Consider the following 17,734-nt stretch of genomic DNA (forward strand, 5'->3'; position numbering starts at 1 on the left):
TTGAAACATGTATGTGAAACAGATTTCCAGTCCAGCTTGGATGCATGAGGCAGGATGCTCAGGGCTGTTGTGGTGGGACGATCCTGAGGGATGGGATGGGGAGGGAGGTGGGAGGGGGGTACAGGATGGGGAACACATGTATACCCATGGCTTACTCATGACAATGTATGGCAAAACCACTATCATATTGTACAGTAATTAGCCTCCAATTGAAATAAATCAATTAAAATAAAAGAACTTTAAAAAAAATAAAGGGCAGCACACCCAGGGGGGCTTTCACTCTTATAGATTTTAAATCACATTCAGTGACTGACTTTGTATCATCACTGGGGTCTCCCAGGCGTTACAGTGCCAGAAAGATTGAGTTAGGCAGCTGCAGTCCAGATCAAAGATAACATATCTTTGAGTTAAAATTTGAACTCAACTCTTTGGATGCTGTTGGTGAAACTCTGTGTTTTGGTTGCTTCTAAAAAGTTTTCTGAAGACACACAGGATCCTCATCATCAGAGCCTCTGCCTTATATGTCTCCATATTTGTTTATTCTCCTTGGAATTTTTAAAACCTTTCAAAATGAAAGTTAACACCAAATTAAATATTTCATACTCTTTCTTTTAAACCATGATAAACTTGTAGAAGTTGGACTAACAAAAGACTTTATTGGGGAAGAATGTTTTACGACTGTAGTTGTTTAGAAATCCTAGGATATGGTGATAATTACAAGACCAATTTTCACTCAGTCTTATATTAGTATTTATGTGAAAATTCTCTGTACAGACTTCCATGTCTGTCCAATGGATAGAACTCTATGGTACGCTAGAATGGTGCAGATTCAACCCCTGTTCAGGGAACTACTTCTTCATAACCTACCTAGTGCCACCCCCCATACCAAAAAAAAAAAAAAAAAATTCTGTGAGCAGGGTGATCCCGTTTGTAATGTGCACCGACATTGGGCCACCACCACTGCCCTTCTTTGGGAATACAATGCTCCCAAAAACTTCTTAGCAAATATGTGGCCTAAACAATATTTTGTTAGTTCCCTCCAAATATTATTTGAGTCCCTGGGAGTACTAGTTGTGGGTTTTAGGTGTATTAGCACTTTGTGCCTTCTGAGCCCCTTTAGCTGACAGCATAGGTGAGTGATGCAACAAACCCCATTATGAGGTAGGTGGCCAGGAGGTGATTTCTGCCTGCCTTTCTCAGGGGGAGTTTCACATTCTCCACCCCCGTGTGAAAACCCCTTCCCATCTGGGTCTGGCATCTAGACCCTAATGTCTTTCCACACCCCAGACAAAGGGAGGAACACCACACCACTACTCCTTGCCCTTGAAATCAAGTGTTAAGCAGAGTTCTCCATCATCAGTGCAGACTCCTGACCCACTCCACACCTCTACTCTCTGGCTAACTGGGGACCCGAGGGTCTGTTCCCCAACCTCTCAGGACCACATATCCCTCCCGTCTCCAGTGCCCACCTCTTCTCTTCTCTCCCTCCTTTCCATCAGAAAATTCACACACACACAAGTATCATCTTTTCACCATTTGGTGTTTCTTTTATTTGCAGCCATCTGCTTACTATGTTAGTGTGAGAGTCTTTTCTTGGTTGGCCATTGCTAACAAAGCAGACCTCTGGAGACACAATTCTAAAGGGTCTGACATTTGCTATTCACTTACTGGCTGCCCACGTTGTACTTCTCCAGGGTCTCTTCTTTGGCGGCGGCTGAGCTTATTTTCTCTTTGGATTCTGCCTCCTTCCTTGACTCTGCCTCACAGTTTGGTACCTTTTTGGGCTTCGATTCGATTTCTTACGTCCACAGCGAGAGAAGAAACAGTTTGCTTTTCTTGTCTTCTTCAGCTTTGTCGATTGAGTAGCATATGATCGGATTTTCTTTCTGAAGGTACCTTGTAGAGGTCTTCTGACCCTCATGGTCATATTTCGTGCCTGGAAGACAAGACAAGGTTATTAGTTTTGAGGAAAGGACATAAAAACTGAGGTGGAAGGGAGATTTCATGAGAAAGGGATGTGGGCTAATGAGGGCTTTTGTGGCAGGCATGGGCAGGGTAGAGGTCTTGGGCAGCAAAGTCAATGGAGCACATGGGAAGCTTAGTTGGAATCATCTTACCTTGACACCGCCTCTGCCCCTCCTTTGACAAACGGTCTTCTTTGTTCCATTCTTCCTTGAAGCAAACCGCATTGCAACTCCTCTTGACTGCTGTGGCTTCCTGGTTGCGTTAGTCATGATGGTGCCAAGAAGTGGCCTAACCCAGACTTTCAGCCTCTGACCTCCCTATTTATACCCTTTGAGGACAATGAGGAGCCACACCCTTCAATCTGATTGGTCCGTTAGGCACTGCGCCAGCCAATAGTAGTTTGGGGGGCTTAGACATCACAGTGCACCACTGTGCCCATCAACATGGGCTAGTGGATGCTGAGGGAGGCTGTGATATAACTTTCCCACTGCTGACATGTCTGTGTGTCTGATTCTGGGGAGTGGTGATTCAGGGGCATGGTGCTCCTCCTCATGACTTTCAAACTTCTTTTCCCTTCCCTTTATCCTTTGACTTATATGGGCCACTTCAACACTCATGCCTCTTTCATCCCTCTATGAACATCTGCCGAACCCTTTCTGTCCCACTTCATCCCTTCAGAGTCCTCTAAGCACTTCATCTCTAGATCACCTTCTGCCTGTTGGGGATTCTGGAAGGGCTTAAGGAACTTAAGAGAAAGCACTTTAAGTGGACAAAGGTAATTAAGAACAGGTTGGATATTTTATCTACTGTGATGAGCTTCAGCGACCCCCAGACTTGGTGAATCCTCAGTCTGTTGCCCAAAGTTCAATACACAGTCTCCATAAGATTACACATCAGAGCAAAGACAGTTTTAAATGTCTCCTCCACTAAAATTTTTGGGGATACTTCAACTCTCATATTGAGTAGGGAAACTCAACTGGCCCCATCTAGCAGAAATCAATTCCTGATTTTTGCTTTTTGAAAAAGGAAGGTGCTCAAAGTCAAGAGTCAGTTCACCAGTGCACCACTGACTCTTGACTGGATCAATTCCCCAGTCACCCCTCCTTGACCGTTATCAGTAGGTAGGGCCCATGGCAGTGCTGACCAATAGCTGAGCAGGGCAAGGACCTGTAGGTAGCTCATTGATGGTTGGTTGCTTGTGGGTGGGGCCAGTGAGGCACAGACCAATGGCTGAGCAAGTCCTGTTGCCTAGTAACAGGAGGCGGAGTAATACGGCACAGCAAGGGCTACCTGCGAAGGGCTCTGCCCATGTTGCTCTGTTACATAAGGACACTTTGGGTCCAGTGTGCTGGCATCTTTTTCACTCACTCCTTTCCAACCTCAGATTTTTATTTCACATACTTATTTAACTTTTGCCTATCATTCTTTTCATTATATTCCCAGGCGTTCCTGTCACCAGCACTTATCTCTGTGCCCCTCCAACCGCTGCCACTTGATCACATGTTCAGCATATAGTATAAATAGTTCAAGGCCAACAAGAATGTGCAAGCCCGCCCACGTTGAAAACTACTTTCACAAACCTTAAATTCACAGTGATTCTTTTTCTATTTACAGTGTAACAGAGCAGGATGAGCACAGCCTTAACAGGTAGCCATTGGTTTGTTCCATTTCAACTTACCCTATTCCTAGGCAACAGGTGTTGCCCAACCATTGCTTGGTGCCTCAGAGTGCCCCCGCCACAAGCAAAGAGTTCTAAATGAGTGACTGTTAGCTGTCCTGCTTAGCTATTGGGCAGCACTGTAGTGGGCAATGCCCACAGGTTACTGTCAGTGAGGGACCATTGGGGAAGTGATTAAGTCAAGGGTGGTGTGGTGGCAATCAGGAGGAGACTGAGATTAGAGGCAGATTCAGGCCTTTTTCCAGAGGCCCTGGATCTCATGCAGACTTGGGCCGTTGGGTGAGCTGAAGGGCCCACGGAATAGCCTGGGGAATACATGCTGTAGCGCTCTTTAAGTGCTCTTTGTGTCTGCCTTAAGGGAGGTGTCACCTGCATATCTGAGGTTATAGATATTTCTCCCGGCAGTCTTCCACCTTGTGCTTCATCCAGTCTTGCATTTCTCATGATGTACTCTGCATATAAGTTAAATAAGCAGGATGACAATATACAGCCTTAACCTACCCCTTTCCCATTTTGGAACCAGTCTGAGGTTTCATGTCTGGTTCTAACTAGTGCTGCTTTCCCTGCATACAGAGTTCTCAGGAGGTAGGTAAGAGGGTCTGGTATTCCCATCTCTTTAAGGATTTCCCAGAATTTGTTGTGATCCACACAGGACAGTGCTTGAGCCTAGTCAGCGAAGCAGATGCTTTTCTGGAATTGCTTTGCTTTTTCTATGATCCAGCGGATGCTGTCCATCTGATCTCTTGTTCCTCTGCCTTTTCTTAGTCAAGCTTGAACATCTGGAAATTCTTGGTTCATGTATGGTTGAAGCCTAGCTTGGAGAATTCTCAGCATTTTTTAGGTAGTGTGTGAGTCGAACCTATCGCCATAGACATCTCAAATCCAGTTCCTTCTTTACGTTAGTCTGGATTTGTTTTATTTAATTGCAAAAATGGACATAAATTCTTTGGTGTAATGCTTATTTCCCACTTCACAGGGATTAATTCACCCCCTGCAGTATTTCGGGCACTGTTGTGGGTACTAGGTGCACAACGGGAGCCAATACACAGGACCCTGGTTTCAAGGGGCTTACATTCTAGTCAGTGAGGATGGAAGGTTAATACTAACCACAAATAGTCAATTATACGCTATAGAAAGAACCATAGGAGTTATGAGAAATGGGGTGTTTTTCCTCCCCAGAGAATAATGGCAGAAGGACTTATGAATCCAGGACATCTGAGCAAAGACTTAATTAAAGAAAAGAGGGAGTGACTTTGTGGCTATCATGGGCAATAAAGACTGGGGAAAGGAAATGGCCTGGGCAAAAGCCCCCAAAAGGCATTGTCTATGTCCTTTCAATAAAACAAGAGGCTGGTGCAAGTGGGACCAGGTGAGTGAGGACGAGACCAAAAAGTGATGAGCTGCTGATGAGAGAGAACAGGGCAGGAAAAGGAGGAATGTAATAGTAAACTTATCTTTCCATTTACATGATGAGTTGGTTCAGCGTACACAAACCACACAGGGCTGTGGTGGTAAAGAAGAGAGGCATTTGTCATAGCCTGATGGCAAGGAGGTGGGGGAGGGGTCCTTTTCAGTAAAGACACCCGAGATGAATCCTGAGCCACCTAAAGTAGATAGATCACCAAGTGGAAAGCTGTGAAAGTGTTTCCCAGACAGTGGGGCAGAACCTGCAAAGGCACCGAGACCCAAGAAAGCTGGTTGTACATGCCTTGCATATAACTGGCATCTAAGGTATGATGGGGAAATTGTGAAGAAACATGGCCTTGGAGGAAGAGGGAAGAACTTGAAGGGGCACCTGGGCATATGTTAATTTAATGTCTGGGTTACCCTGCTTCGAAAGAGCATTATTAATGTTTTTTAATTGTAAATATATACTCAAGGCAAAGCAGTATGGAAACTGCAAAAAGGACTATACAAATGAAATTAGAGAACACCAATAAGTGTGTCAGTAGGCATATATACTGTTCATATTCTGTCTTTGTTGTTCTACCTAAATGTTTATAACATATATATTGTATATGTTATATAATGCTAAATGTATACATATGATACACATATTTTTGGATGAGCATATGTACATCAGTGATTTTTTTTTTAATTTATACAGATTGAATCAATCTATATGCTATATTGTAGCCTTCCTTTTCTATACCATATGCTGGGAGAATGTTTCCACCTCAACAAACATGTAACTACCAGTATTTCTGAGGATTACTGTGGTGTTCAAATGCTTGCTTATCTCATACTCCAGGCAAGTGCTATGAGGACAGGAACCATGTGCATCTTGCTCACTGGTTGCCTCCATATCTTTTCTATTGTAAACAAGGCTGTAATAAACTTTGGGGTTCATGTATCTTTTCAAATTAGTGTTCATTTTCTTCTGATGTATAGCTAGGCGTGGAATAGCTGGGTCACATGGTAGTTCTATTTTTAGTGTTTTTAAGAAACTCCCACGTTGTGTTCCAGGGTGAGTGCACAAATTTACATTCCCACCAATTATGTACAAGGGCTTCCTTTTGTCCACATCCTTGCCGCCATATGTTATTTTCAGACTTTTTGACTTGATGATAGCCATTCTGACAGCTGTGAGGTGATATCTCCTAGTGATTTTGATTTCTATTTCTCTAATTATTAGTGATGGTCAGTGTTTTTCCATGTGCCTATTACCTCATCCTGTCAGTAGTCTTTCTGATCTGCTTCTTGTTAAGTTGAAAAACTTTCAAGTTCTTACAATCATCAATAGCATGTCCCTTTTCCTTGTTGAATAGTATTCCATCAGATGGATGCACCATTTGTATATTGGCTTACCAGTTGAATAACATTTGAGTTATTGCCAGTTTGGGGCTATTATTAATAGAGCCACAATAAACATTGGCATGAAGGGTTTTATGTGGACAGAAATTCATGTTTTACTTGGGAGTTATTTAGGAATGGGATTACACAGTTTTCCAGTGTGCAGATATTTATGAGTAATGAAAAACATTTCCCAAAGTGTCTTTATCATTTTGCATTCTTATGAGTCACTGAGGAGAGTTTAAGTTTCTCTCTTTTCCTGAGAGTTGTTTATGTTCTCAGTTATTTTATTCCTTTTATCCAAGATACAATTTGCAAACTTAATATGCATTCACTACTAATTATTAGTTATTTTAATAAATTGTATGTCTTTATGAGTCATTGTACAACTTATGTCATATCTGATGTCAACCAATTGCTATTCAAATGTTTTCCCACATTTTAATTGGTTTATTTGTTCTCTTATTAGTGAGTTTGAGAGCTCTTATGTATTATGGTTATAATATATTTTATATGAATATTGATGTATATATGTGTGTATATGTATATATATATATATATATATATGAAAAATATATGTGTATTTGCATAACCACCTCAAGATAGAGAACTGTTCCGTAACCTTAAAGGCATTCCCTAATACCACAGTCTTATATTCTTATTCCATAATCCCTTGTGACTACTGATTTCTTTTCCATGTCTCTAATTTTGTCATTTTGAGAATAATATGTACATGGAATCATAAAGTACATGTCTTTTTGAGATTGGCCTCTGTTTTACTTTGGCATGCACTTGAGATTCATCCACGTTGTTACATGTATTAATATTTTCTTCCATTTTATTGATGAGGAGTGCTACTGGTATGGTTGACTGTTACTGGTATGGTGGTATGGTTATGTAACTATGGTTACACCACAGGTGAACGAGTCACTCATTGAAGGACCTCTAGCCTGTCTACATTTTTAGCTATTACAAACAAAGTTTCAGTGAAAATTCATGTGAAAGGTTTTATGTTCATTTCTCTAGAATAAATATGCAGGAATACAACTTCTGGGTCAAATTATACTTGAATGTTTACAGCATGTTGTTTAATCAAGTGTCAAACTGTTTTCCAGGATAGCTGTACCATTTTATACTCTCACAAGAAATGTATGAATAATCCAGTTTCTCTGCATCCTTGCCACCTTATTGTGTGGTCACCTTTTAAAAATGTCTAGCCACTTTGATAGATATAGAGCGGTTAGAACTCTTTTTAGTTTTAATTTGCATTTCCGTCATAGCCAATATGCTCAGCATCTTTTCCTGCGCTTATTTGCCATTGCTGTGACTTCTTTGGCCAAGTTTTTGTTCAAGTCTTTCAATTATCTTGATCATTTTCTATTGAGTGTCTCTTTTCACCTGATGACTTTTAGAGTTTTCAGTAAGTGTTTTTCATTCCCAATTAGTTTCCATGCAATTATATTTGTTGGAGCTTTGTACATGTAAAATTATTAATATTTTATGTTTGTGCATTCAGACACAATGGATTTAGCCTAAGTTTGAGGAACATTAGTTTCTGCATGGCTTCCTATTTTTTTTAAATTTTTTTTAATTTTTTTTTATTAGTTGGAGGCTAATTACTTCACAACATTTCAGTGGGTTTTGTCATACATTGATATGAATCAGCCATAAATTTACACGTATTCCCCATCCCGATCCCCCCTCCCACCTCCCTCTCCACCCGATTCCTCTGGGTCTTCCCAGTGCACCAGGCCCGAGCACTTGTCTCATGCATCCCACCTGGTCTGGTGATCTGTTTCACCACAGATAGTATACATGCTATTCTTTTGAAACATCCCACCCTCACCTTCTCCCACAGAGTTCAAAAGTCTATTCTGTATTTCTGTGTCTCTTTTTCTGTTTTGCATATGGGGTTATCGTTACCATCTTTCTAAATTCCATATATATGTGTTAGTATGCTTTAATGTTCTTTATCTTTCTGGCTTACTTCACTCTGTATAATGGGCTCCAGTTTCATCCATCTCATTAGGACTTGTTCAAATGAATTCTTTTTAATGGCTGAGTAATATTCCATGGTGTATATGTACCACAGCTTCCTTATCCATTCATCTGCTGATGGGCTTCTAGGTTGCTTCCATGTCCTGGCTATTATAAACAGTGTTGCGATGAACATTGGGGTGCACGTGTCTCTTTCAGATCTGGTTTCCTCAGTGTGTGTGCCCAGAAGTGGGATTGCTTGGTCATATGGCAGTTCTACTTCCAGGTTTTTAAGAAATCTCCACACTGTTTTCCATAGCGGCTATACTAGTTTGCATTCCCACCAACAGTGTAAGAGGATTCCCTTTTCTCCACACCCTCTCCAGCATTTATTACTTGTAGACTTTTGGATAGCATTGGCTTCCATTAGTTTACATTACATTAGTTTCTGCATGGCTTTCTTCTAGAACTATATGATATTTTTACTTTTTCTATGTACGTTTGGTTTTCCATATATATGCCAATATATACATTAATAAGTATATCTGTGTAAGTCAAGATTGTATACATAGGCCTTATCCTATATATAGGATACATCTATAGAAAATATTCTACTTGTTTTGCTCTTTGAAGAAGACCCTCTCTCTGAAAAATAATTTTCATAAAGAAATGCATGGAATCCGACTACTGATTTACAGAATAGACAGGGTTTCTTGGTAAGACAGCCAGCCAAACGTCTGTCAAGTACTGGTACGGTTGTACAGCTGAATGTAAGCATTTTATAAATCTAAAGCTTTTTTTTTTTTTTTAATTAATGCTTAGGTATGGAGCTTCTATAAATAGGAAAGTGTTATCACATATTAAATTCCTATATTAAGAGCTTTGGAGAAATGTTCAATCAGAAAATCATGGAATATACTGATGATATTGGTGTAACTGCAGGTTGGAGCAGACTTTCATCAATACTGTATAGAACTGCAGTGTTTAAAAGGTTGGGGATGAGATTGTGGAAAGGATCCATATCATTCTTAGTACTGATCTACATACAAAAATAAATTATTCATCAGTAGTTGTATCAGTATAATTAGAAATAGATTGAAGTCTCAGGAAAAAAATAATTGATGTCTACATAATATATCACAAACAAGAAATCTGTCTTCCATTTTAGCCATGATAGCTCTTCAGAAATGAATAGCCTTTTAATGACAAATGGAATTGAGGACTAGTAAGAAGGGAAAGTATTTCATCCTTTCACTTGCTCCATCATGACTGAGGACAAATTCTGAAAGTTCTATAGAGATCACAGAACTAGAACAAACAATTTCATAATTTGTATGGAAAACCAAAAAACCTTGGATAGCCAAAGCAATTTTGTGAAGGAAGAATGGAATTGGAAGAACCAACGTGCCTGACTTCAGGCTATACTACAAAGCTACAGTCATCAAGACAGTATAGTACCAGCACAAAGACAGAAATACAGATCAATGGAACAAAATGGAAAGCCCTGAGATAAATGCACCCACCTATGGACACCTTATCTTTGACAAAGGAGGCAAGAACATACAATGGAGAAAAGACAATCTCTTTAACAAGTGGTGCTGGGAAAGCTGGTGAGCTCCTTGTAAAGAATGAAACTAGAACATTTTCTAACCCCATGTACAAGAATAAAATCAAAACGGATTAAAGATCTAAATGTAAGACGAGAAACTATAAAACTCCAAGAGGAAAACATAGGCAAAACACTCTCTGACATAAATCCCAGCAGGATCCTCTATGACCCACCTCCCAGAGGAATGGAAATAAAAGCAAAAAATAAATGAATAGGACATAAGTTAACTTAAAAGCTTTTGCACAACAAAGAAAGTATAAGCAAGGTGAAAAGACAGCCTTCAGAATGGGAGAAAATAATAGCAAATGAAGCAATGAACAAGGAATTAATCTAAAAAATATGCAAGCAGCTCCTGCAGCTCAGTTCCAGAAAAATAAACGATCCATTCAAGAAACGGGCCAAAGAACTAAACAGACATTTCTCCAAAGAAGACATACAGATGCCTAACAAACACATATAAAGATGCTCAACATCACTCATTATCAGAGAGATGAAAATCAAATCCACGGTGAGGGACCATCTCACGTTGGTCAGAACGGCTCCTCTCAAAAAGTCTACAAAGAATAAATGCTGGAGAGAAACAGTGTGGAGATTCCTCAGAAATTTGAATTGGAAATTCCCTACGACCCAGGAATCCCACCGCTGGGCATACACACTAGGGACACCAGAATTGAAAGAGACGCGTGTACCCCAACATTCATCACAATACTGTGTATAATAGCCAGGACATGGAAGCAACCTAGACATCCCTGGGCAGACGAATGGATAAGCAAGCCGTGCTACATATGCACAATGGAATATTACTCAGCTATTAAAAAGAATGCATTTGCATCAGTTCTAATGAGGTGGATGAAGCTGGAGCCTATTACAGAGTGAAGGAAGTCAGAAAGAAAAACACCAATACAGTATATTAACGCATATAAATGGAATTTAGAAAGATGGTAACAATGACCCTATATGTGAGACAGCAACAGAGACACAAAGGTAAAAACAGACTCTTGGACTCTGTGAGAGAAGGCGAGAGTGGAACGATTTGAGCAAATAGCATTGAAACATGTATGTGAAACAGATTTCCAGTCCAGCTTGGATGCATGAGGCAGGATGCTCAGGGCTGTTGTGGTGGGACGATCCTAAGGGATGGGATGGGGAGGGAGGTGGGAGTGGGGTACAGGATGGGGAACACATGTATACCCATGGCTTACTCATGACAATGTATGGCAAAACCACTATCATATTGTAAAGTAATTAGCCTCCAATTGAAATAAATCAATTAAAATAAAAGAACGTTTAAAAAAAATAAAGGGCAGCACACTCAGGGGGGCATTCACTCTTATAGATTTTAAATCACGTTCAGTGACTGACTTTGTATCATCAGTGGGGTCTCCCAGGCGTTACAGTGCCAGAAAGATTGAGTTAGGCAGCTGCAGTCCAGATCAAAGATAACATATCTTTGAGTTAAAATTTGAACTCAACTCTTTGGATGCTGTTGGTGAAACTCTGTGTTTTGGTTGCTTCTAAAAAGTTTTCTGAAGACACACAGGATCCTCATCATCAGAGCCTCTGCCTTATATGTCTCCATATTTGTTTATTCTCCTTGGAATTTTTAAAACCTTTCAAAATGAAAGTTAACACCAAATTAAATATTTCATACTCTTTCTTTTAAACCATGATAAACTTGTAGAAGTTGGACTAACAAAAGACTTTATTGGGGAAGAATGTTTTACGACTGTAGTTGTTTAGAAATCCTAGGATATGGTGATAATTACAAGACCAATTTTCACTCAGTCTTATATTAGTATTTATGTGAAAATTCTCTGTAGAGACTTCCATGTCTGTCCAATGGATAGAACTCTATGGTACGCTAGAATGGTGCAGATTCAACCCCTGTTCAGGGAACTACTTCTTCATAACCTACCTAGTGCCACCCCCCATACCAAAAAAAAAAAAAATTCTGTGAGCACGGTGATCCCATTTGTAATGTGCACCGACATTGGGCCACCACCACTGCCCTTCTTTGGGAATACAATGCTCCCAAAAACTTCTTAGCAAATATGTGGCCTAAACAATATTTTGTTAGTTCCCTCCAAATATTATTTGAGTCCCTGGGAGTACTAGTTGTGGGTTTTAGGTGTATTAGCACTTTGTGCCTTCTGAGCCCCTTTAGCTGACAGCATAGGTGAGTGATGCAACAAACCCCATTATGAGGTAGGTGGCCAGGAGGTGATTTCTGCCTGCCTTTCTCAGGGGGAGTTTCACATTCTCCACCCCCGTGTGAAAACCCCTTCCCATCTGGGTCTGGCATCTAGACCCTAATGTCTTTCCACACCCCAGACAAAGGGAGGAACACCACACCACTACTCCTTGCCCTTGAAATCAAGTGTTAAGCAGAGTTCTCCATCATCAGTGCAGACTCCTGACCCACTCCACACCTCTACTCTCTGGCTAACTGGGGACCCGAGGGTCTGTTCCCCAACCTCTCAGGACCACATATCCCTCCCGTCTCCAGTGCCCACCTCTTCTCTTCTCTCCCTCCTTTCCATCAGAAAATTCACACACACACAAGTATCATCTTTTCACCATTTGGTGTTTCTTTTATTTGCAGCCATCTGCTTACTATGTTAGTGTGAGAGTCTTTTCTTGGTTGGCCATTGCTAACAAAGCAGACCTCTGGAGACACAATTCTAAAGGGTCTGACATTTGCTATTCACTTACTGGCTGCCCACGTTGTACTTCTCCAGGGTCTCTTCTTTGGCGGCGGCTGAGCTTATTTTCTCTTTGGATTCTGCCTCCTTCCTTGACTCTGCCTCACAGTTTGGTACCTTTTTGGGCTTCGATTCGATTTCTTACGTCCACAGCGAGAGAAGAAACAGTTTGCTTTTCTTGTCTTCTTCAGCTTTGTCGATTGAGTAGCATATGATCGGATTTTCTTTCTGAAGGTACCTTGTAGAGGTCTTCTGACCCTCATGGTCATATTTCGTGCCTGGAAGACAAGACAAGGGTATTAGTTTTGAAGAAAGGACATAAAAACTGAGGTGGAAGGGAGATTTCATGAGAAAGGGATGTGGGCTAATGAGGGCTTTTGTGGCAGGCATGGGCAGGGTAGAGGTCTTGGGCAGCAAAGTCAATGGAGAACATGGGAAGCTTAGTTGGAATCATCTTACCTTGACACCGCCTCTGCCCCTCCTTTGACAAACGGTCTTCTTTGTTCCATTCTTCCTTGAAGCAAACCGCATTGCAACTCCTCTTGACTGCTGTGGCTTCCTGGTTGCGTTAGTCATGATGGTGCCAAGAAGTGGCCTAACCCAGACTTTCAGCCTCTGACCTCCCTATTTATACCCTTTGAGGACAATGAGGAGCCACACCCTTCAATCTGATTGGTCCGTTAGGCACTGCGCCAGCCAATAGTAGTTTGGGGGGCTTAGACATCACAGTGCACCACTGTGCCCATCAACATGGGCTAGTGGATGCTGAGGGAGGCTGTGATATAACTTTCCCACTGCTGACATGTCTGTGTGTCTGATTCTGGGGAGTGGTGATTCAGGGGCATGGTGCTCCTCCTCATGACTTTCAAACTTCTTTTCCCTTCCCTTTATCCTTTGACTTATATGTGCCACTTCAACACTCATGCCTCTTTCATCCCTCCATGAACATCTGCCGAACCCTTTCTGTCCCACTTCATCCCTTCAGAGTCCTCTAAGCACTTCATCTCTAGATCACCTTCTGCCTGTTGGGGGTTCTGGAAGGGCTTAAGGAACTTAAGAGAAAGCACTTTAAGTGGACAAAGGTAATTAAGAACAGGTTGGATATTTTATCTACTGTGATGAGCTTCAGCGACCCCCAGACTTGGTGAATCCTCAGTCTGTTGCCCAAAGTTCAATACACAGTCTCCATAAGATTACACATCAGAGCAAAGACAGTTTTAAATGTCTCCTCCACTAAAATTTTAGGGACACTTCAACTCTCATATTGAGTAGGGAAACTTAGCTTGCCCCATCTAGCAGAAATCAATTCCTGATTTTTGCTTTTTGAAAAAGGAAGGTGCTCAAAGTCAAGAGTCAGTTCACCAGTGCACCACTGACTCTTGACTGGATCAATTCCCCAGTCACCCCTCCTTGACCGTTATCAGTAGGTAGGGCCCATGGCAGTGCTGACCAATAGCTGAGCAGGGCAAGGACATGAAGGTAGCTCACTGATGGTTGGTTGCTTGTGGGTGGGGCCAGTGAGGCACAGACCAATGGCTGAGCAAGTCCTGTTGCCTAGTAACAGGAGGCGGAGTAATACGGCACAGCAAGGGCTACCTGCGAAGGGCTCTGCCCATGTTGCTCTGTTACATAAGGACACTTTGGGTCCATTGTGCCGGCATCTGTTTCACTCACTCCTTTCCAACCTCAGATTTTTATTTCACATACTTATTTAACTTTTGCCTATCATTCTTTTCATTATATTCCCAGGCGTTCCTGTCACCAGCACTTATCTCTGTGCCCCTCCAACCGCTGCCACTTGATCACATGTTCAGCATATAATATAAATAGTTCAAAGCCAACAAGAATGTGCAGGCCCGCCCACGTTGAAAACTACTTTCACAAACCTTAAATTCACAGTGATTCTTTTTCTATTTACAGTGTAACAGAGCAGGATGAGCACGGCCTTAACAGGTAGCCATTGGTGTGTTCCATTTCAACCTACCCTATTCCTAGGCAACAGGTGTTGCCCAACCCTTGCTTGGTGCCTAAGAGTGCCCCCACCACAAGCAAACAGTTGTAAATGAGTGACTGTTAGCTGTCCTGCTTAGCTATTGGGCAGCACTGTAGTGGGCAATGCCCACAGGTTACTGTCAGTGAGGGACCATTGGGGAAGTGATTAAGTCAAGGGTGGTGTGGTGGCAATCAGGAGGAGACTGAGATTAGAGGCAGATTCAGGCCTTTTTCCAGAGGCCCTGGAGCTCATGCAGACTTGGGCCGGTGGGTGAGCTGAAGGGCCCACGGAATAGCCTGGGGAATACATGCTGTAGTGCTCTTTAAGTGCTCTTTGTGTCTGCCTTAAGGGAGGTGTCACCTGCATATCTGAGGTTATAGATAGTTCTCCCGGCAGTCTTCCAGCTTGTGCTTCATCCAGGTTTGCATTTCTCATGATGTACTCTGCATATAAGTTAAATAAGCAGGATGACAATATACAGCCTTAACATACCCCTTTCCCATTTTGGAACCAGTCTGAGGTTTCATGTCTGGTTCTAACTAGTGCTGCTTTCCCTGCATACAGAGTTCTCAGGAGGTAGGTAAGAGGGTCTGGTATTCCCATCTCTTTAAGGATTTCCCAGAATTTGTTGTGATCCACACAGGACAGTGCTTGAGCCTAGTCAGTGAAGCAGATGCTTTTCTGGAATTGCCTTGCTTTTTCTATGATCCAGCGGATGCTGTCCATCTGATCTCTTGTTCCTCTGCCTTTTCTTAGTCAAGCTTGAACATCTGGAAATTCTTGGTTCATGTATGGTTGAAGCCTAGCTTGGAGAATTCTCAGCATTTTTTAGGTAGTGTGTGAGTCGACCCTATCACCATAGTCATCTCAAATCCAGTTCCTTCTTTATGTTAGTCTGGATTTGTTTTATTTAATTGCAAAAATGGACATAAATTCTTTGGTGTAATGCTTATTTCCCACTTCACAGGGATTAATTCACCCCCTGCGGTATTTCAGGCACTGTTGTGGGTGCTAGGTGCACAACGGGAGCCAATACACAGGACCCTGGTTTCAAGGGGCTTACATTCTAGTCAGTGAGGATGGAAGGTTAATACTAACCACAAATAGTCAATTATACGCTATAGAAAGAACCATAGGAGTTATGAGAAATGGGGTGTTTTTCCTCCCCAGAGAATAATGGCAGAAGGACTTATGAATCCAGGACATCTGAGCAAAGACTTAATTAAAGAAAAGAGGGAGTGACTTTGTGGCTATCATGGGCAATAAAGACTGGGGAAAGGAAATGGCCTGGGCAAAAGCCCCCAAAAGGCATTGTCTATGTCCTTTCAATAAAACAAGAGGCTGGTGCAAGTGGGACCAGGTGAGTGAGGACGAGACCAAAAAGTGATGAGCTGCTGATGAGAGAGAACAGGGCAGGAAAAGGAGGAATGTAATAGTAAACTTATCTTTCCATTTACATGATGAGTTGGTTCAGCGTACACAAACCACACAGGGCTGTGGTGGTAAAGAAGAGAGGCATTTGTCATAGCCTGATGGCAAGGAGGTGGGGGAGGGGTCCTTTTCAGTAAAGACACCCGAGATGAATCCTGAGCCACCTAAAGTAGATAGATCACCAAGTGGAAAGCTGTGAAAGTGTTTCCCAGACAGTGGGGCAGAACCTGCAAAGGCACCGAGACCCAAGAAAGCTGGTTATACATGCCTTGCATATAACTGGCATCTAAGGTATGATGGGGAAATTGTGAAGAAACATGGCCTTGGAGGAAGAGGGAAGAACTTGAAGGGGCACCTGGGCATATGTTAATTTAATGTCTGGGTTACCCTGCTTCGAAAGAGCATTATTAATGTTTTCTAATTGTAAATATATACTCGAGGCAAAGCAGTATGGAAACTGCAAAAAGGACTATACAAATGAAATTAGAGAACACCAATAAGTGTGTCAGTAGGCATATATACTGTTCATATTCTGTCTTTGTTGTTCTACCTAAATGTTTATAACATATATATTGTATATGTTATATAATGCTAAATGTATACATATGATACACATATTTTTGGATGAGCATATGTACATCAGTGATTTTTTTTTTTAATTTATACAGATTGAATCAATCTATATGCTATATTGTAGCCTTCCTTTTCTATACCATATGCTGGGAGAATGTTTCCACCTCAACAAACATGTAACTACCAGTATTTCTGAGGATTACTGTGGTGTTCAAATGCTTGCTTATCTCATACTCCAGGCAAGTGCTATGAGGACAGGAACCATGTGCATCTTGCTCACTGGTTGCCTCCATATCTTTTCTATTGTAAACAAGGCTGTAATAAACTTTGGGGTTCATGTATCTTTTCAAATTAGTGTTCATTTTCTTCTGATGTATAGCTAGGCGTGGAATAGCTGGGTCACATGGTAGTTCTATTTTTAGTGTTTTTAAGAAACTCCCACGTTGTGTTCCAGGGTGAGTGCACAAATTTACATTCCCACCAATTATGTACAAGGGCTTCCTTTTGTCCACATCCTTGCCGCCATATGTTATTTTCAGACTTTTTGACTTGATGATAGCCATTCTGACAGCTGTGAGGTGATATCTCCTAGTGATTTTGATTTCTATTTCTCTAATTATTAGTGATGGTCAGTGTTTTTCCATGTGCCTATTACCTCATCCTGTCAGTAGTCTTTCTGATCTGCTTCTTGTTAAGTTGAAAAACTTTCAAGTTCTTACAATCATCAATAGCATGTCCCTTTTCCTTGTTGAATAGTATTCCATCGGATGGATGCACCATTTGTATATTGGCTTACCAGTTGAATAACATTTGAGTTATTGCCAGTTTGGGGCTATTATTAATAGAGCCACAATAAACATTGGCATGAAGGGTTTTATGTGGACAGAAATTCATGTTTTACTTGGGAGTTATTTAGGAATGGGATTACACAGTTTTCCAGTGTGCAGATATTTATGAGTAATGAAAAACATTTCCCAAAGTGTCTTTATCATTTTGCATTCTTATGAGTCACT

General features: G+C 41.4%; 2 protein-coding genes across 2 annotated transcripts; both read right to left on the bottom strand.

Annotated features, from left to right (window-relative positions):
- Positions 1 to 1,720: 1,720 nt before the first annotated feature.
- Positions 1,721 to 2,234, bottom strand: LOC133052073 (spermatid nuclear transition protein 3-like). Its single transcript, XM_061136846.1, has 2 exons — positions 2,118 to 2,234; positions 1,721 to 1,936 (listed from the first exon to the last, which is right to left on the bottom strand). The coding sequence occupies exons 1-2, from the start codon at positions 2,232 to 2,234 to the stop codon at positions 1,721 to 1,723; spliced, it is 333 nt and encodes a 110-aa protein (XP_060992829.1).
- Positions 2,235 to 12,786: 10,552 nt separating this feature from the next.
- Positions 12,787 to 13,300, bottom strand: LOC133052074 (spermatid nuclear transition protein 3-like). The gene is made up of 2 exons (XM_061136847.1): positions 13,184 to 13,300; positions 12,787 to 13,002 (listed from the first exon to the last, which is right to left on the bottom strand). The coding sequence occupies exons 1-2, from the start codon at positions 13,298 to 13,300 to the stop codon at positions 12,787 to 12,789; spliced, it is 333 nt and encodes a 110-aa protein (XP_060992830.1).
- Positions 13,301 to 17,734: the final 4,434 nt, after the last annotated feature.

Source organism: Dama dama, chromosome X, assembly GCF_033118175.1.
Source record: "Dama dama isolate Ldn47 chromosome X, ASM3311817v1, whole genome shotgun sequence".
Lineage (NCBI taxonomy): Eukaryota > Metazoa > Chordata > Mammalia > Artiodactyla > Cervidae > Dama > Dama dama.